At 32.0% G+C, this 22,749-nt stretch overlaps 1 protein-coding gene across 1 annotated transcript in view; it reads right to left on the reverse strand.

The window, feature by feature from the left end:
* Positions 1–1,145: 1,145 nt before the first annotated feature.
* The window catches only part of LOC118192153 (dual specificity calcium/calmodulin-dependent 3',5'-cyclic nucleotide phosphodiesterase 1-like), a 621,234-nt gene continuing 599,630 nt past the window's right edge, over positions 1,146–22,749 (reverse strand). The window contains exon 16 of the mRNA XM_085820151.1: positions 1,146–14,139. Coding sequence (XP_085676277.1) covers positions 14,063–14,139 — 77 coding nt within the window. The 3' untranslated portion in view covers positions 1,146–14,062. The remainder of the gene's footprint in view (positions 14,140–22,749) is intronic.

The raw sequence follows: 22,749 nt of genomic DNA on the forward strand, positions 1-22,749 counted from the left end.
CAAAATGCTTGTTGATGTGCTTTGAAAGTTATGTATTTCCTCTTCATTGTACACTTTTTTAAAATATTCTTTTACTTGCATAAATTAATGAGCTATGGAAATTTACACAAAAGACTCTTTCTAACACAAATAACAAAAAGGCACATATGTCATTTCCAAGTAAACATTTTTCTCGCAAATAATTACCGAACTTTTAACAGTTTCAGTTCATTCTGTATCCAAATGCAAACAAACTATTAATATGATCAGTAGGTTATTTAAAATGTATTTCATACTTGTATAATTCCCCTTTGCTTTCATTTATAAAATAAAAATTTATCTAATGAAACAAACCCCGTTTCTCTTATTTTGTACTGAAAGCCCATAAGGTGTGTTTGGTGTTCGTTACTAAGCCTACAAGACGTTAACTTGCCATTCCGAAAATGACCGCCAAGGAGACGTTTCAACCAATGAGAGCAGACCGTAGAAGAAAAGATATGTAGACTTTGTGAATATGCATGTCACGTGAGTCTTTTGATTCTTCTCTTGCTACTTTGACTCAAAAATTTCTGGCAACACTGCTTCCAGGTAGGACAGATTACCATATAAGTCACCTTCAGGATGAATTACTCAATTGCTCGTTGTTTTCATTAGAGAAAATGGTAATTTCTGTAAATTTGACATCGAAAACGAAATTTTTATTATATTGTTATTCAATTTTCAGTATTAACATTATGCATAGACTGAAAACGATGATAGTTAAATGTCTCGAAAATTTGCTCTTACGGTAGAATGCTTTGCTAAATCTGACACATTTTCGGTGCTAGACTTACCAAATACTATATCTCAATAGTTTACATTACGTTGAATAATATAGGAAGCAATAATAACTGTTTTCGCCTTTTTTTTCGCAATTTTAACTATCTTTCCTTTGACAATTATTTTTGGAGACGATTTTTTTATTCATTCTTATTTCAAGACCAACCGAAAACCGCAAAATAAATATTCCTGAAGACGTTTGGTACAGCCTTTTTAAAAATAAAGTGATATAAATACTGCTGCATAGTGAATATATAGAACAAAAAACGTTTGTGGAGAGTTTCGTGACATAAAACATTTTGAATATAGGCATGAAAATCAAGTGGGAAATAAGAGAAGTTTTATAAGGACAAAACATCTTTAATTATATTTTCGCTTTTACAATCATTAAACAGTAATTTTATTTTTGAAATACTCATATAATTTTTTGTCTATGCAATTCTAAAGAAAATATAAATTTTGTTACCATCTCGAACATTCATTTTATATTATCAACTTCTTTAAATTTGTTAGCTGAACGACAAAATACTTAACAAAAGTAATTTTAATACCAATGTGTAATACGAATTATACAAAATTATACTTACCTTCATTATTATATTATATATAGGTATTAAATACAGCAGATTATAAAAGCAATGTATGTAAGGTCATTAAATAATCAAAAACTACTTATTTATCTTTGTTAAATTATCAAAAAAAAGTAAGTAATTTACGTTCATTAAATAAATCCTTAAATTTACAATTGAGAATTCATTAAAAACATTGTTGACATCTAAAATTAGCATTCTTAATCAAGCTTTGAAAATCTTAACGTCCAACTTGTATAGCCTCAATAAATACATTTTCTCTACTCGTTTGGTCCCACGTCTCGATCACCGTTCTTGCACGCTGAAAATTTATGTTTCAATAGAAATTGAAGTTGAGTGGCGTAGAACAAAATCAGTCCCGTACATAACTTTAGGAACTTCTCCATGAATGCATCTCCTGAGATAGCACTCACGTGCTTTGCTGTAAATAGTTCGTCAACCAGAATCATGGTGCTTTATACGGCAAATGACGGGCTTGGCGGGTTAAAAATTGTGAAAATGCCTAACATAGGTTAATGAAATGTTATTTTGAATAATAAATTATTTTCTACCTATTGATTTATCGAAAACTATAATGAAATCATTCGAGGAGTTCTATTTTAACTATAGTACTATCAGTTACGTTACAGCCCACCAGTTGCCAAGCTGTTAAGTCTCTCACCAGTGCAGTTCGGTCCAGGGTCCGAATCTCGGTGAACGGGCTGGCTGCATATGCGTTTTTGAAGATTTTCTAATGTGTAACGTAGAAACAAGCCAGTGTTCGTAGAAAGTCTCCAATGAAGGCATTTCTCCTTGGGCAAATAGTCCTCGAGTGCTTTGCCATAATATACCAAACCAATTACGTTGCTTGATGTGCTCTCGAAAAAAAACGCTGAAGACCACAAGACTATCATTTGGAAATTAAGAGATAATTTGGAAATTAGCGGATAAGTAATTTTTAGAAATTAGCAGATAGATAATTTTTGGAAATTAACAGATAACTAACACCTTATCCACATTAGTAAATAAATGCATTTTCTACTAAGATATCACTGGATCCAACTAGGACAGGGGTCAGAAATCAAATATAATATCACCTGCTACTCTTGCCTGCTATATAATAATTATTCCTAACAGATTTTTTATTCAATAATATGATATTGAACTGTGAGATTTTTAATTAGTATATCTTTCTGATTTTATGGATCACTACTTCCATTTTCAGCTTGGAAGTGCAAAAACATGCCTCTTCAGATTTATACACGTCAAGAAACTCTTGTTGTTTAAACTGTTGATTTTCTAGAAGGTAGAATGTTAGTACGAAGAAACAATTTTAAAAACATATAACAATTCAACGTAACTCTTACTTGTGGAACGTAAGCTACTGAAACGAAGCAAAAGTTTTATCAATTACATCGAAGAAGAAATTTAAAATGATACAGGCAGATTATATTCCGAAAGAAGCTATGCTCCAGAAGAAAGTTATATTTAAACACGGAAGTTATATTCCAGAAGGTTATGAATTAGGAAGATTATATTTCAGAAGATGGTTATATTCAGGCAGAGAGGTTATTATTCAGAAGAAAGTTAAAATCAAATAAAAAGATAAACGAGGCTGTAGGTATGTAATTAACTAAATTGTAACCTCAAACAGATCCAGTAAGCGGAATGATAGCGAATTTTGAGCAAGCCGGAATACTCCACTCGCAGAAAGGTGACATCAGAATTGATACACTACGCTAGTTAAGAAATGAGTGCTTGTGTATTAGTGAAAAAATAGGTAGCTATGTTTCTAAGTTCTCTTAGTATCCCAGCATATTCAATGTTGGAGTTTCCAGTGCCATCTTAACGTATGTGGCAGTTTCATGGGACCTCATGGTCAGTACAGAGATCGATATTTTTGCAAACGTATTGCTATCGATGCAAGAACCTTGAAACAGCGTTAAAACTGTAAGAAGCATGATTCTATTAAGATAGAGCTGGATATTTCCAATAAACCAAGAAACTCATATTCAGTCAAAATATCAGAAATGCGAAACTGTTTCTGGTTGTGTTATTCATTACACTGGCCCATTTCTGTTTCATGTTTTGATTTATCAAATCGTAAGGCTTAAAACCTTGGATAAATTGCCATATTAGTACTATAGCTTTTGAACAGATGATTAGATCAGATACTGTATTGATTTAAAAGCCAAGAAGTTAATCATTTATAAGTATTTGCTAGGCTAAGATTCACACAAGTAGACAGAATATTCAAAATTCGAAAAATTGCGTCAACCGTCTTTAATTTAAATCTTTGTTTTGATGCAATTCCTTCACATGATATTGATGACTGAGAGTACTCAGATCAAGAATACCTAAATGACGGAGTTTTACACGAGTGAGTCTGCATTACATCGAATTCTTAATCTAGATGGCGCCATATTGGTATAGAAAAAGTGATATGGACTAAAACGCAGACAATAATCAACTCATCCACATTATACCACACGTTACGTTAAATTGCTTTATTTCGAATCAACAGTCTGTATCATATCTGTGCCAAAAAATTGTTAGTAAACTGCTATCGGACAAGTACATATAATCATTGAAAGGGCATGAAAAGTAAGTGTTCTACGCCACAAGACTTCATCAGTTAGGCTTAGCTCTACGTAATATTTTAGCAATGATATAATAGATATAGTATCAAAATACTGACGCAGCACAAGCGAGATTTAAGACTTTGAATGGATGGAGGCTTTCATAAGCGCTTCACTTTCTATAAGCTATGCTCTATGAACTAGTAAGAGCACTGAACTATTTTGGTTAAACACTCTCTAACATACACGAGATAAATTCTTTGCTAATTTAATACGTAAAAGTTTGCACTTTGATGATAACATGTTTCATCACTCTTCTAAGAATATATGACGTTTTCATCCAAGTAGCAATAAAATCTTGAAAATTGGCATTGAAAGAATTTAGCAATTACATACAAATTTAAGCTTCATTTAATAACTTCCAATTAAAGGGATATTTCATAGCTGATAAAGGGGATATACGTAAAAGTAGGATGTGGAATAATATACTGTGAATTTATCTTGACTAACCCATAAAAAAGGATTTTCTTACATTCAAAAATTTAATATTAGAACTATGTTATTTAGAAGTTTAAGGTGTCAACTGAGGTGAATTTAAAGTGAAAATATATTTCAATTATATCGTATATTTGTTAGTTTTCAAATCGTTATCAATAGTCAAATGCTGCTATTTCTTGCCACTGTATTCCTGCGAAATTGAACCAAAGAATGCATGTAATTTACAAAATCATGTTAAACGTAACTCAAAAGTTTGCAAAATTTAAAATAAAATGCTTGAGAAAAAGTTTTACAACCAGTTGTGTGTGCAGTGATATATACATATAAAAACGTTTTTATCATTAAATTATTTCTCTTTTCATTTAAAATAAAAATGAAAGATAATTTTTAAAAATTAATATTTTGTTTTAAATAGATCGAGAACAGGGCGAGAAGGACACTTGCAAGTAAAATGCAGAGTTCGCAAAATTAAAAATATAATAAATTAAGCATTATAGTGAAAAAATTAAAAAACACACACATATATATATATATATGGGAAACCATATGGAGATTGCTTCAGGTGTTAGAATTTGTTGGCACAGGTCCGTTTTATTATAGAAATGAAAGTTAGATCAAGTTGAATGCTCAGTAAAATTTAGATATTTATCCAAATTTATGGTTTGATACAAATCATTTGCGCGTATCTAAAAAATAAATTAATTAAAATTTTGAGATTTTTAACCATGGAATATGTTAGGTTACAGAAGTTTTTTAAAAATTACTTTACCATTCTACTACTGTTTTGAGTGGATAAACTATATACTATGTAGAAACCATCTCCTTAAAATAATAGCGCTGGTGTATATTACCAACAAAACAGGCAAACTGATAATCAAAACAAATACAGGATGAAAAACTGTTGGAGGGATAATATGTGATTTTGTTTCGAGGAAAAACCCAAGTGGATCAATAGGATACATTTTGTAAGTATATTTTTAATCATATTTTAGTCCAATTTCATATGAGTAAATTTTTACTTATTACATATTTTGGTTATTGATTATTAAAATTTACAGAACACTAAATTTTAGCAATTAGTAAAATATTACTAAATTACCTTTCTAGACCTTGTTTTATCCGACGTCTTCTCAATATTGTAACTAAACTATAAAACTATAAGTGCTTATAATTCGTTTTTGGCTTGTTTATATACATTATAAAAATATGATTACATTTATTTACACATTTTTTATACGTTTGCAGATATAGAGTGAAAATTTTGCAGAAAGGGAAATCCGTGCATGAAGTATCATAAACCAAAAGTCTTTCCTTTTTACTTTTTATTTCTTATTCTCAACAAACTCGAAAAAGTAAGTTATTTTGTACTTAATTAACTATAAGTAAAAAGTGACATCGATCTATTGACAGACATGTCAACAAGCGTCCCCTATCGTGCAACTCACCGAAGTGAAGCAGTGGTACACGCTGCGACTAAGCTAATGAAGTCAGTGTGAGAATTCGTGTCTTTGCAATATGGAGCAGCGCCTTTACATGAAGTTTTACTTTAAACTAGCGATGCCGGCGACGGAGACTCATGAAATGTTAGTGCAAGTCTATGGTGTCGAAGCAGTAAACAAAAGTGTGTGTTTGATTGGTTTAAACGCTTTAGCAGCGTTCGAGGCTACCACCAATAGGCCTAGTCCCACACAGCATTGAATGGGTGCGGATGCTTGTGGATAATCGGCTGCTGTCTTTGAGAATGATAGCAGAAAATTTGAAGATAAGCAAAGACAGTGTAAGCACTATTGCTTACATTAGAAAAAGGCAGAAGATTTATGCCTACTTTGTACCGTATTCGCTGGCAGACGAGCGGAAGCAAACTCGAATGAAAACGTCTAGAGATTTTATCGACATGTCTGACCAGAATTTGCAATTCTATTCTTCAATACCCTTCTTATTCTCCAGATTTGGCACTGCCACACTTCTTTTTGTTTTCCCGTCTTAAATTAGCCCTTCAAGGTATCCAACAATGCATGACCACGGTGCTTCGAGCGATTCCACAAGAAGCGTTTGCTGACAGTTTGTCACAGCTTTACCCACAAATGTACATCAAATTTCAATGTAACACAATGTCGCCCTTGTATGGCCATGTTTAATTTGAATGGAATATCAATAAACTCCCGGTGCGGCCTTGTGCGGATCCAGGGAGTTGTTGCATCTGGATAGTGGAAGGCGTGGGACATATGCCTGCTTACCCCTGTTAAACACCAGACGTCCCCGTCCTCCGTCACCTGTCACCTGCCGATGTCAGAAGTGTATTGTAGCTAATGGTGATTACTTTGGAGGCCCAGTAAAGGTATTTTGTTTGCAATTCTTGTTTCCTTTATTTTCTGAGATCATTTATCAAACTTTTCGGACACACTTTGTATGTCATAAAAAGCTAGTATTTTTATGAATATCTTTTAACGGATAAGTTACCTGTAAGTACTCGTGCATAATTTTGAGTGCTGCTTCTCTTAAATAGTTTTGTCACTATTAAAAATTTGCTAGTTTTTAATATTGTCATACCTAATAGATTAATTAAAGATTAATAAATCTATCACCACAACGGGTGACGGAATAACTTACTCATCATTCATGTTTGAGTGACGTGGCATTCACAGCGTTAAGTTAAAACGCACTTTAATATTAGGCTTAATTATATTTAAACTTTTGTTAGTGTTATAAGAAATGAGTTGTGTATTTCGAGGGAATTACATACAGGCCAATTTTCTTCAAAAGCAGCACAAATATTTTGCATAATTTTGTTGGAAACATGTGATTATATGTATCATAATATAAATAAATTAGTAAGAAAAAAAGCAAGCAAAATGTTGCGAAAGTCATCTGTTAATAAAGGAATCTTAAGCCTTCCACTAAAATAATACGAAATCACTTTCAATGGAAGGGTACCTCATTTTGATGCAGGTGTACTTCTTTTTTGTTTTCCGTTTAATTAAAACTTTTTTTACGATGTAAAAGAAATAAAGAAGAAGATCATTAATAAAATAAATCGAGAATTTCTGATTATATAAATCTAAAATCTGCTGCACTTCTGTATGCCACCACCTTCACTAGGGTACAACATAATTCAAAAATAAGATTTGACAGATAATTTTAAGGAAACAGTTTCATATTGTATATAAACCAAATAATAAATAATTTATTGATAAATCGCTTCATGTAATACTGTGTAACGAGAAATATCAAATGAATGGAAAATAAGCGATTTTACTGCAAATATTCTCAGAGAATCCCTTTAACTGGAAACTTAAAATTATTCTATCAATGCCATTTTCATATGCAGCAAAATTCTTGCTTAAGTTACTTTGAAAGTAGAAAATTTAGACTTCATATTCATTTCTAAAAATACGGCATGCAATTTATATATATGTATACAAATATAATAGAATAGGATACTTGATTTACTCTTTCAGCATCTGATGCAATACCACATGGCATTGTACAAAATCTTTATACACGCAGGTATACAAATGAAATATAAACATAAGTGGTACAAAAAGTATACTTTTCCACTCGAGTAACATAACACTGAATTTCCGTACTTTATAAGCTTTGCATTAAGATATATTGATTGACTTTATACATATGAAATTAACAAACAGTATCACACAATGTAAAATAACATAAATATTGAAAATGCAATAAAAATAACAATAATAAAAAATAAGTACTCTTAGTTTACTTTAAGTAAAAGATTTCATAAGGGTCTCAAACGCTGAAGTAAAATGCAGTTTTTTCTAATTTTCATGCAAATCGTATGGTATGGCAGCAAAATGATTATTATTGCACTTTTGTTATGAAAAATGTAGCGATCTTAATATGAAAGCGTAGTATTTATAGACATTTCACACTATTCCGTTGACTAGATAAATTACTTAGCGTTATTATTTAGGACCATCTGTAAAATGTTGCAAGATTAAACTGACAGAAAAACTGCTTAAAATGGTAACAAATTATGCTACATCTACACTGAACCAGATATTACTGAAAAATGACAATAAATCACGCTACATCTAAACTAAACTAAATATTACTGATAAAAGTGGTAATTATTTTAAAATGCTTGCAATGAGGCAGAAATAAATATAAACGGAATGGTATTAAAAGGCTTAAATTGCAACAGTAATTACTTTTAAAGGATATGATAAAAAATAAGTAAACTTTTCGAATTGTTTTAACAAGTAATTATTAAATAAAACGTCCGGATATTTAGGGACGTTAATCAATATTTAATATTTAACGTCATAAACTATTAAATAATAAAATCGAAAATACCGAAGTTATAAACATTATCTTATCGCGTCCAGTAGTATATACAATATGTAATTATATCTATTGTGAATGATCATGTTTGACAGAACTTTTCCAGGAAAAGCCCAATATCGGCATTGGTTGAAAGAGCAAAAATAAAAAATTATTTCAATGACTTTGGTAAAAATAAATTTTTCCAGAGTAATATATGATTTGTGAATAATTTCGAAAACTAGACAGAGGAGAATTTTTGACATCGCCTCATTTTAAAGCTAGGAGCTTTGCAGCTAAAAAATAAGTTTTGAGTTTTTATAAAATTCCAAATCACTTAAATAGCAGTAGAATCATAATTTGCTTTCCGGATAATTGCCGGTAGAATGATTTCTCAAAATCTTAATTCAGGTAAAACTGGGCGGGACACCAGAAATTCATCATTGATAGTATAATATAGTCCCATCCCAGTAACTCTACAGTTCCGCCTCCATTATTAGAGAAAATAACCCGGGGGGCGGCCCGGATTAGTCACTTAAAGAGCTATAATGAGCCACAAAACAAATAATCTGTTTCAGACAGTAATACAGGTTTAGCAGTACATAAGGCCATTCTATCTAATTCACCGTGGCTCGGTTTTTAGCTTTACAACATTTTCAATAATTCTCATTTTTAAAAATGCTTTTGCGGTATTATTTTAAAGTATGAAACTTCACAAAAGGCATTTTAACACATTTTTATAAATTTATCTTTTCAAATAAATTAAAAATTATTCAAAATGTAATTTTAGATTAAGCTTATGGAAAAGCTCTACCAGTTTTGAGGGAATCTGATAGAGGGCCTCTTTTTTCAAGTGGAGGGGAAGTATTGTAATTTCATTGTTATGGTCTTTGTTTTAAAATTAGGTCGCTAGTTTGAGACCCTTGCTTTAACAAGAACATTGTTCAATTCCCAACGAATTTAAGATGAAAAAGCTTTTAGTTATAGATGTTATTTGTTCTATCTGGCCTTATAGATCGTAACACATCTCGTAATTCTCAACAGTGTTTATACTGATTACATGAGTGTAACAAAAATAATGCTTAATTATTTTTGCTTAACAATGCTTAATTCTTAGAAACTGGCTAAAAGATAACATTCAGCAGGACGTTTTGGGGCAGCTTCTGCTCCAAATGAGCAGTAAATCCCATTGCAATGCAGCTGAAGGGAGGACTGAAATTGCATTCCTATTTCGCTTCTTTTTAAGTAAACTTTTCTTTGTATGATCCTGTACAACCTGCTTTTGGCTAATTAGGCCAAAAATATAACCTTTTCATTTTCGCCGCATTCGAGAAGTTAGAAAACACGAAGCGACGAATCTCCCTCGGGAGGTAACGATGCAGGCCACATTGAACCCAGCAGAATGTCTCTGGGTTCCTGTGTCCTGACGACACTTTTCTAACCTACGAGTCTATTTCAGGGGAAACTGTGACTAAGTTATGAGAATTATTAAAGGGGACACTGAAGCATTTTTGTAAACAAACAAACAAAAACACCTTTCCAAGAATAGCTAGAAAAGTTTTGCGAGTGATCAGAAATGAGCAGTTTTGCAAAGCGTAAGTAGCACAACTACAAAAAAATGCTATTGCAATGCCTAACCATTAAACATAAAATAAAGATTTGATTTTCATGTAGGAATATATTTTCATTTTTATTTTGGGTCAAGAGGATGATTTTCGGAAGAATTTAGATTTTTAATACGGATTAGGGAAATAAGGAAATAGAGCTTAAAACGTTATAATTTTAAAAATTAAAACTAATATTTTAATGACAAAAACTATTTTCTCATAAAAATATTACAATTGTCAAATAAGAAATTCTGAAACTTCTGTAAGTTATAAAAGTTATTCAAATGCATACAGAAATGTTTATGGAAGAGGAAATATCAATATCTTTTTTGAAATTCATTATTATTTTTTTTATTTCTCTCTTCACCTTTGACCGTACATAAGTAAATCTAACATAAATTTATACCATATACTAGGAGAGCTTTCCTTAGTTTTTCTTTGAAGGAAGGGACTATCAAGCACTTGCTTCAAGCAAAAAATAACAGAAAGTGGAAAATTAAAAATGTAATAATTAAATTTTTAATATGAAAGTGTTTAGCGAATGAAATTTAAATAAACGTTCTTCAGGGTTAAAATTCGTTGGCCTTGGTTAAATTCACTTAAATGGAAACTAAAAATAAATTTAAGAACACTTAATGAACCTTACATTCTTCAATCTTCCTATTTTATTTACGTTTTAAAAATCTTCAAGTCAAATAGTCAAATAGTTCAAGTCAATTTTCAAGTCAATAAAATAGGTTTCTGTTATTTAAGTCAAAAAAGGGTTTAATATTTTTGTGCATTGACGTTCGATAGAAATGAATTGTTAAATTATTTTATTTCGTAACTCACTGCGTTTGAGAAATGAAAAAATAAAAAAAAGGCCATCACAGAACGTTTAAAAAATTAACGCTAGTATTTGAAGGTAGTTCAGTAAATAAAAATTAAGGATTCTTGACGTTCAGAAAACGTTTGTAGCATATTCTGTGTAAGCTTTGAACTATAATAAATAATGTAAGAGTGCTTTGTTTAAAAAAACACAGAAGTCATGTCAAGAAAGAACCGTTAAGATTCCGATGGCACATTGTTTGTTGTTACACTCATGCACAGTATAAGTTTAAACACTTTTTCTTCTCATTTGCATGAATATTGCAGAATAACGCTATCATAATATACAACAAATATGTACTTCACTGTTATTTACACTCAATGTGAATATAATAGAGAAAAGGGGGCAAAAATACAAGGATTTATAGGGGTTTGATTCAGCGCTCTTCGTCGTCGTTGGTAACTCCATGTTGACAGGTAATTTTTTCCCTAAAGTAATTTATTTTTTATTTGGGACAGTTGGTGGTTTGTATTTTCCGTATTAACTAAAACAAAAAATAAGAATTCAATTAATTTTACACGCAGAAAATGCAAGAATGAAAATGAAGTTTTCGATCAAGACAATCTAATCTAATCCAGGCCCTTGAAAAACAGTTTGTCTTTAACAAAGTTGCGAAAAAAAGAAGTTAAATTTTTGATTACATCAACAACTTGAAAAAATATATACGTTTTCCTTTACGGATAATTAAGTTTTTAAAAATAACATATATTAATAATGATACATAATAAATTTTATGAGGGATTCACTGGGAATATAAATATTATTTAAAGGCTTCCGCAGAAGTATATTTGCTGAAAAGTCCTATTGTATAATGATGAAGCATAATAATATATACATATACTGGATTAATTTCTTTTCCTTTCATGTTTTATAAACTTCTTTCATTTGCTTTCAGATTTGTACATTAAATTATGAAAATATGTTAAATTTGATATTCTCATATACAGTTATTGCCATAAAAATTTGCGGACTAAGATCTGTTTGTTGGATCGTAACAAAGCTTGGCATGAAGGTGCGTGTCAGACAGATAAGCAAATGATTGGACATACAGCATGACTGCACATTGTGTAATGCCATCCGATGCCACTGAGGTTCGTTTTCTCCTGGCACATAAAAACGATACGCAGAGGCATTTTGCCTATAGTTAAACTGTTTCAAGGGGACACCTTTTCACTAGAGATCCGTTACATTGTCATCGAAGATACTATGATCAGTTTTCAGAGATCAAGTGGGGAAGAATCATCGAGATGATGTAAGTTGGGTGGTCCGCGCAGCGAACAAGCCCGCCATATAAGCCGTCCTGACTTCACTGTGAGGAAGTGCATTGGGACTAGTGGACGACAGAGACAGGTTGCATACCAACGAGACAGGACGCCCTTGGCAGACCAACAGCGGACAGTAACATCATATCATCTGACACGCACATGCAACGCCAGCTGCATAATTGTCCACAATCCAGACACAGGTGAAGTATTTTCAGTATCGCCCCTATGTTTGTCTGTACAATTGTGAGGTGCCTGGCTGAAGGAAATTTGGTATCTCGGCGCCCATTTCATGTGCTGACACCATTAATCGTCGCATTCGTATGGAGTGCAGTCGCGCACGACGGGTTTGAAGCTCAAACTTAATTATATGAACACTGCATTCACATACATCAAATTTCGTTCGATCCTGACAACTCTTTCTTGACTCGCACATTTTTATGGCAATGAGTGTAAAATAGAGATACATATGATTATCACGAAAATCAATCGAAGAGCGCTGATTCCTATTATATTTCTACAAGGAAAGTTTCTTTTTGCTCATAAATTTATAGTAAAGAGTATGTACAGCACGAAGTGAATGAAAAGTGTAGGGCACGGTGCAGTTGTAAGCGGATTTTTGTTTTATATCACAATGGTGGTTGGTGGTGGTTTGCAGAGTTCCCACGCTCTAATTAGCGAACATTTCTGAAATTTTAATTGGCAGATACTCTCGCCAAATTAAAAAAATGAAGCATTGAGTTGCAGTACTCTTCACAAATAAACAACTGTAACCTATCATGAACTGAATAACTGCTACTTACGAATAACTCTATCCAAGATTAATTTAGCATGATTGTAAATCTGCATGATTGGAGCACAGTTTTGTCAAAGGATTTCAAGTGTTTTGCATCATTAAAATATAACAAACAAAGAAATATACTTAATAGTTTCGAAGAAGTTTTAAGAACATCAATAAAAATTATTGAAGTAAGGTTAAGTTATGTTGTGTTGATGCACATTTATAAATATGCATTAAAATAGTCAAGATTTTATAAAAAATTTTAAACATTATGAATCAATAATTAAGAACATTTCAAATATATTTTAACCACCAATTCAGCACTAAGTTTTCCATAGATATATCTGAAATATTATAAATATTATTGAACAGGAATAGAAATGATGACAATTCATTGAAACACGCGTGCATCATATATTTGCGTTAGTAATTTAATATTAGCTGGAGATATAATCTGCAGAAATCATGTTCTAATTAAATGATGGAGTAAAAAATCAGGAGAAAATTATCGTTAAGGCGAGAATGTTGTTATTAATATTTGGCGAGAGACCCACAGTTGTGCCTTTCCAGCAAACCAGAATTCTGGATCATTATCTTCCACAAAATGCAACTAAAGAAAGAAGCTCTGAAGACAAAACTATGTTGACTCTTTCTGTGCAAGATCGTGGGAACCCTGGGATGATGATAATAGCAAAGAGGAAATGGGATTAGTTATATCCCTCTTTTCTCTCACGAAAGAATGACAGTGACTCTGACTGTGAAAGGGTCCATCATCTGCGTACAGGCTAGCTGTGTCGAGCTGCTACTCTTTTATTATTTGTCAAGTCCGTTGGCATACTCCCTAAACCTCTTCTTACTGGCCTCTGTTATCTGCTCTCGAAGTTCCGCATCTGAAATAAGAACAAAAAGAATCTTCAGTTAACAGACACAATAAAGACACTGATTGCAGTACACTAAATTGTAACACATGTTATAGATTACGTTTTTAAACTGAACAAAATGATCAGAAAATCAGCAAAAAATTCGAAAAGTTTTAAAACACTTATTTCCTGAGTTTACAAAATATGATAATGTGATTAACTCAGAAATGCATGAAATTGCGGATACTTTTTTTAAAGTAGCGTTTTAAAAAAAGAATTTTTAATTGAAGAATGCTCCCAACTAGCAGTAACTCATTTAATAATGATTCATTTGATGGCTTCACCACTGCTCCCCCAAATTACACCCCAACCCTACCCCCATTACGCATTTTTACTATCATCTACAGATACGATAATAATAATAATTATGTAAGATCTGTCTCTGTGATTCCACATAAACTAAATTGGATTCTTCAATGAACGTGGCGAATTCTCGCACAGGTTTGAGAGTAAATTGCCAGCACAAACGAAGGGTAAAAAATGACCTTGAAATTTAATTCAAAGTGAGTAACAGAAAGGCACGATCTTTGTGCTTTACAATGGCACCGTCAACTTGCGGTGAAAGTGAAAACGTAAGATATAATTCAAGTCGAAAATCTTAAATAAAATAGTACTTGGACTAGCACGTTAAATTACGCCTAACAGGTTGATTCACAAAAACCTAACAGACTTGATGATAATCCGAAATGGCCAAGAGGCTTACTAGCGTAACAGCGAGATAGCAACGAAACGTGCGCTGGCTAGCGAAAACACGCTCTCAATAAACTCAGAGATTCACCCGTTTAAATATTCATTTCACTTAACTTAAAATTTACATCCTGGCGGGGAAGTTGAGAAGTTCAGGAAAGGTATCAAATTTAAAATAAATTTATTATGCAAACAAGGGGAACTCTACAACTATAACGCAGAGACATTTTTATTTTTGCTAGTTAAGTAAAAATGAAGTACAATCGTAAATATACATATTTAATTATACAGGATTATTCAAAAAGAAAGAGCAGATTTCAAACATTTATTTCTTCCAAACTACAAAAGATAGAAACATGATTCTAATGTTAATGGATAGAGAAAACTTTACAATTATGGTATGCATTCAGTAACTGCAGTTTGTATGGCTTCATGTAGAGACGATGTTTTAGAACTCGCCATACCGTTGGTTGAGGAATTTTAAGTTCTTTGCTTGCTCGCGATGTGGATTTCTTTGGGCTCCTTTCGTAAAGTGTACGAATACGCTCGACATTCTCGTTCGATGCGCGTGGACGTCCCGTGCTTTTCCCTTTGCAGATGCAACCATCTTCTACGAATTTTGGATGCCACTCGTGAATTTGCTTATGACGCGGTGGTTGTTTATTAAACTGACGGCGAAATGCTCGCTGAACTGCAACAATGGACTCTAGTTTTGCCAATTGTAGGACACAAAAGACTTCTGCTGTGGTGTCGCCGCCATTTCACTACAGACTGCCAACCGACAAATAATACCAGAACATACAATAGCGCCAATGCGGCCATGATTGGAACTTTTACCCGTACTAAATTGTACACTTTTCTCTATCCATTAACGTTAGAATCATGTTTCTATCTTTTGTAGTTTGGAAGAATCACATGCTTGCAATCTGCTCTTTCTTTTTGAATAACCCTGTATTTTTGAAAACAAATATTCCTAAGCTCGAACTTACGCTGGAGAATCTGTTTCTGTATATATTTTTTAAGTTAGTGTAGAACCAGGAAGTCTTCTCCACTAATACGGTGTTTATGAATGGTAAGAGAGTAGTGATTTGCCTTGTTGAATAGCACAGGATATTCTTCTTTCAAGTCAGTCCAGAATAAGATGAGGGATTTCTGTTCAAATTCTACCTTAAGCGCCTTATTCTCCTTAGAGTTCCTTATTCTGTTTTTCAGATTCTACCTTTTCAGTTCAATCAACTAAACATTTTCTCGGACTGATAAAGACACTTTCCTTTGGAAAGGAAAGCAATTTAGTGTCATCTGTTCCACATTTTAAAATATTTCTGGATTGCTTTGTAGCCTTTCTGATGCATCTTTCCCGATTCTTCGCAGAAATAAAATTTTACTGCAGAAAACTATGCCGAATTGCCCGCCCGCTTTGTGTAAGGATTCTTGAAATGTGTCTATTATTGTCAGCTGTCGGCAGATGGTCCTATCCCTCCTCTCGATAGGTACAATGATCCTGCAAATAAAATATATGCCTAAACTGAATTTAAAACATTCTTAATTCATTTCTTAAATCCTTCATATCCTTCTAAATTAAAATTATTTAGGATTCAATTTAATTATTTGGATTTTTTCTAATGATATATTTAAACTGGAAATGCCAGTTGTTAACAACGGCTTTTTCTCTTTTCTCTTATGTTCAATCAATTCATCAATGACCACCAATGCATCTTTTTTTCTGCGTATCCCCTTAGACCATTTTCCGTATGCCCTCGCCGGGACTTGAACCCTGAAACTCTCGAATACGGGTCGAGTATGCTTCCAATTACACCACGAAGGCATGCGGAAAGGAAAAATAAAATACCTTATCTACTCCTCCTTTTAAAGGACAATTGGGAATGAGGGGAAACAATCGCGATCCTGGGGGAGACGAATTATTTTACGTCACCTTTTGGTTCGGACGCCACTGTCGAGTCATAAGGTCTTTTTTTTTTTTTTTTTTTTTTTTTTTTTTTTTAAAGCAAGAAACGTGAAAAATGTGTAGTGTCCTCGATGGGATTCGAACCGTGGACCTTTTGAATACGTGTCGAGTATGCTTCCTACTGCACTAGGAAGGTATGCAGAAAGGAGGAAGAAAATAGCTTATAATATAAATAAATAAAAATTTCCCTTCTTCAGATAATATGCCGAAATTATTTTGAAAGATTTTAAGGATTAGTTTAAAATTTTATCGAATGTCCTTACAGAAGTTAGCGCATCACTTTTTAATGAGCTCCAGTGAGTTTTTAATGACTGACGTACTATCGAGATCGGATGTATAAGACACCGGTTACGTTCAAGTATTTATGTAAGTTTAAGTGTTTATGTATGTTAAGTTTATGTAAGTAACGTACGAATTACGTTTAAAACAAACAAAAGAAATATTGTAAAACTATGAATACAAAAAGTGAATATAAACAATTAAATGTAATGTATTGTATGCGTGTAAGTTATAAATGAATTACATTGTGTTCGTTCCCGACATATGGGATATGTACGCACGTTGAACAAAATTAATATTAAAAAAAAAAAAAAAAAAAAAAAAAAAAAAAAAAAAAAAAAACGTTTAAAACATTTCCAGCTGTTCCTTTGGTCTTGTATTTTTTCTGTAAAATGTTCTTGAAGAATCGTATTTTGATGTTAAGTGTATTCTGAGGTCTCGTTAATTACATATAATTTTAACCAACCCCCGAGTAATAATAATCGAAAACTGAGGTACATCGAGTTACTTTATAAAGGGAAAGAGTACGTTTAAAAAACGTCCAACAGCATCTATTTGTTTGAATTTTTTGTTAGGTTTGTACAATTAAAAAAATATCTTCTTAGTATACGAGAAAAGCTAGGAAGAGTTCCGCGTATAAATGCAGGGAATGTGTGTGAAAATGAAACTCCTAGTCAGCAAGTTGTCGCGAGGTAGAAAATGATGATACAGTGGAACGACATAAAGAGTTAACAACTCGGAAAATCGCAATCATTGCAATCAACAACTTCCATTTATTTTCACCCGCTCAGACAGGATAGATTTCAACTTTCTTTTGTAATCGTTTTTCGGAATTTCCAACCACGTGTTCTTGGCAAGCTTCTACTGGTTTGACTGACATAACTTTGAACTCTTAAGTGGAGTACTGGAACTTTCGTTTTCCCCTCAGCATGTTTAACGACATGAGATTGCTGTTTTTTTTTACTTCATCGATGAATACAGTTTTGCTTCGTAAGTTAAAGCATTTTTGTTACGAAAAACAAAATTATGATGGTCCATCTTAATTTGATTTTTTTTATTAAGTAAAAATAATAAAAACAATTACCGTATTTGCCGGTGTATAAGCCGCACTTTTTTTTCTTTGAAAATAGGTCTGAAAAAAGAGGTGCGTCTTATACGTCGATACTCAGTTTTTGATTAATTTCATTTCTTGAAAAATTTTTTTTTTTTTTTCCCGAGTTACGCGATTTTTTTCTTGTTTCCTTGCGGAGTGTGGAAATATTACAATCAGAATTCAGTGAATGCGCATGCGCTGACATCGACGATCACACTGAATGGAACACAGGACAATTTGTTGTAGAGGGTTCAGGTGCTCATTTAGAAGAGGATTCAAGTGACTTTTAGTTTAGCTTCTGGAGATGAGTGTCTGGGTTATGACGAAGGCGATCAAAAGGTGTTCTTTCCCAGATAGATTGGGTATTTGAAGAAAGTATTACATTGCATTTGTATTAATGTTCAGTAATAGAGTTTATTCTTCAAAAATGCGTATAAAAAAGGTGTGCGTCTTATATGCTGGCAAACACGGTAATCAACGAATTAATACACGCAAAATTTAGTAGATAATAAACACCTAACATTTTCCCTTAGTGACATTGTGTCGTCCGAATATAAGACAGTAAGATTAGACTCTGAATTTATGAATGTGTTTTAAAGAAGAAAAAATGACTCACATAAACAACAGTATCACATATATGCGTTTGATGTATTAAAAATGCACTACAAGAAGAATAAATACCATACCTTGAAGTAAAACTTAGTAAATATTCTCGCTTTAAACGAAAAGGTTAAGTGATAAATAATACTTAATATCTTAATATTTCTAAATGTTATGCTGTGCATTTAATATATCAAGAGTTTTTAGCATTATATTTCAAAGAAAAATTGTTTTATGCAAATCAATTACGGATACGTTTTCTTTTCTTTGCTGAAATCTCTATAGTTTAATGTTTCCATTCTTCAAGACACATCACTTTCCTTTACCACGCAGCCTAACAAAATGTTTCTCAGAACTGCTGCCATCGGCGCAAAATTATATATTTTTCTCACAAAGATTTTTAATCTTTCTTATCATTCCAGTGCAATGCTTGCGCGTGTAATAAACTGAGCGGTTTTAAAACAATACCCGCTTTACACGCTTAATGGTTTCATCTTTATTTTTAATAACATGATTTAATAAATATAACTGTAATATATTCCAATCGATGATTTTAATGTACATATACAGGTGAGTTTAATGAATAAAAGATTTTTCTCATATTATGCTCTTTAGTGAGATAATTTTCCAGTTTGCCAAAACGGTTCACTGCATTGTATAATGAACTAGCCAGATAGCAGCAAAAATATTTATCGATTAGAGTTAATAAATACAGCAATTATTATTAATTATTTATTAATAATCAGAAGAATACTAATCGGAAACAAGCACTTTACAAAAGTGTACTTGCATTTAACTCTATTTTTCAATCAACTATCATTTTTCAAGAGCATTTATGCCATGTCGATAAAAGAAATGAAATTCTGTTAAGATCTGAAATCATTTTGAAATAGATTCCTTTTATTATGCGAAAGGTAGAAAACTTTGCGCTGGCAAAATAGTATATTGTTTCCATTTAATAAGGCATTACATTTTCCCCATCAAATCTTCCAGACTCTAAACATGGTTGGCTCATCAGAGCAAAATTATTTTAAAACAAACAGCAATTTTAATAACTATTCATAGAAAATGTTATTAACGTTTATGTCACTAATATAACTAATGGAAGACGTTTCACTGTTACTTTTTGATTAGAAATCTTTTTTCTCTATTTGGCATAATCAAGATCTCATTGATTACAAAAACACATAGATATGCTAAGTTTTGGAATTTAAAAGTCATCCAAAGAAAAATTACAAAATTCCCAGCCAGAACTATTGCCTATTCTCTCCTTTTACCTAATCAAGTCAGTAATTTACTGCGGAAAACAAGAAACAGGTTGAATATTTATTGTCGGGGTTTAAGAATTAAGCAATTTTGTATCAAATGTTAAAAATATGCATCAATTTATCTAGCGCAGCCAACGCATTGATTAAAACTGACTTTTTGTGCGGTTAGAATAAGTTATTTTATTCCTGAAAACATTCTGATATTTGTAAATTTAATAATTGTACTAATAATACAAAAATAATTAAACATAAATCTAAGAAACCTTTTTTTAAAAAAGTTTTTATTCCTGTTCTTAGTCTACTTGTTATCTTTAAGTTATTTATGTGCAAATATTTGTATTATAATTGTTTTGTATGCTTTATATTATAGGGTAACTTAAAGTAGTCGATCATTCTTTTAAAAGTGGTTAAAATGTAAGAAAAGTGTTGAAAATCCTTGTGTCAGACCGTACAAAAAACAGTTTTCTACATTAGCATCCATCTGGATTATTCAAAACTGATAATGTATCTCTTCCGCTTTCCAAGCGTGCCTTCGTGGTATAGTGGTTCTCTGCACACTGGGCCGGTATTCCAGACGTCCGTGGTTCGATTCCTGGCGAAGGCGTTTGTTAATTTTTCATCTCTCCGGCTTTTCCAATTACCCTAATGTCTCTACAGTGGGGCCCGAACTAAAAGGGTTGTGGATGATGACTCTCCACACCCAGGATTTGGCGGTTGGATCTCCTAAAAAAAAAACAGCTGCCCTTTAAAAAGGGAAGTATATAAGGTATTTTTCCCGCTTTCCAAGCGTGCCTTCGTGGTGTAGTGGTTCTGCGCACTGGGCCGGTATTCCAGACGTCCGTGCTTCGATTCCCGGCGAAGGCGTTTGCTAATTTTTCATCTTGTCTGTTTCCAAAAATCCTAATGTCTCTACAAACTGACCTACAAAATCATAACTAAAAAAGTTAAAATCAAATTTGAAATCATATTTGTTTAAAGCGAAACCTATATTCATAGTAATGCTTTCCATACTTTTTTAAGCGGGGGGGGGGGAAGCGAAATTATTATCCTCATGCATGGAAAAAAACTTACTAGCCTTTTCTCTGATCTTCATGATATTCATTAAAAAAGTGATCCATGAAAGTAATGCTCACGATACAGAAATAAAACAAACATTTCGTTTAGATGTTCACAATGCTTTAGGATATCATAATTATCTATTCTTAAAGTTCTACTGGTTTGTTATTAGCGAAGTAATTATAGTCTAATTACACAGTCTGTTATTTGAAACAGAATGAAAGATAATTATAACCTAAAACAAATATGACCTTTTTCCTAAACTTCTCGTACATAATATTGATGCTAAAATACTAAATTCCCTTCTCCTGACATTGAATTCGGCACGGGTAATGGATAAATGTTGCTATTCACTTGAAAATAAGCCTTGTTTTTTCCTACATATGTTAAAAACAAGTAATATAAAAAAAGTTCAAAGTCAATTCCTACTTAGGTCAACAAAGAAAAATTTTATTTTAGTTACTTTTTATTAACATCATTAACATTTTTTCGTTGCTCAATGGCAGTTATGGAATAAGTAGTATATATAAATAAGTAGGAATTGACTTTAATGTGTGAAAAAACTGTATTAACATCAAGTGCCATCTCCTACAAGTTAAAAAAATATATTTGAACTTGAGTGGATGGTCTGAAAATTTTAACAAGATGTAGGAAGAGTATGAGCTAATAGTAGGAATTTAATAAGCCAATATTTACTTCAGGAATCGTTAAAAAATTTGCTGAAGATTAGAAACATATATATATATATATATTAAAATATAGAATTAACACATAATTTTTGATAAAAGCATAGTGAAAAAACTGTTTAAAAAAGAATCTTTCTAGACTAATTTTTTACAGTAAAGGTTAAAAAAGTTTAGTTTCATTAATACAAGGTCCTTGAAAAATGTTTTTTTAATTTTAAGAAAATGCTTTCTGTTTAAAATCTTTTGAGGTTAATAATGAAGTGATTTAAATTATTTTAAAAATTCATTATGAAATTTAGTCTTCGATGGTGCTATAGTGTTTGTTTAATGTGTTGTAAAAGCCTTTTTTATTGATTTGAGAGCGGTTTTATTTTGCTGCATATTAATTTTGTTAAAAGTGACGACTATTATGGTTTAAAAATATTTAATTGCAAGATCCTTTTTCGCACACTTTTCTATTTTTGTTATTGAAATTTCGATCCATTAAAAGCAGTACATAATATTCATTTTTAAAGATATTAATAAACAACAAATAACTTAGAATGCACGATAATTTTAATAACTGGTTAATTATAAACCAACGTACAGTTTTTAAAATACATTAACAACATACAAATATATAGAAACAAATAATTTTTAGTTATTGGTAAATGTTAACTGTGAAATCTAACATTTGCTTCGCAAATCTTTCGACTAAAAGGCTACTACTACTCAGCATTTTATTTCTCGTACTATGTAGATTTCATCATACTGGACCTTTCTAAGAAAATGAATTTGTATTTCCGTCATACGCGTGAAATCATAAATTTAGAAAAGTTCACTGGTGCCTACGTTGTACAAAAATTTCGTATTTAAGGAAAATGTGTTGTTGGAATTTCTTCAAGCATGAGAAATCTCACACTTAAATTAATTCCTTTCTATTTTAGGCTACACATCCAAAAAATC

The sequence above is a fragment of the Stegodyphus dumicola genome, chromosome 7 (genome assembly GCF_044657685.1).
Source record: "Stegodyphus dumicola isolate Sdum_Otavi_A_Nest chromosome 7, ASM4465768v1".
NCBI lineage: Eukaryota > Metazoa > Arthropoda > Arachnida > Araneae > Eresidae > Stegodyphus > Stegodyphus dumicola.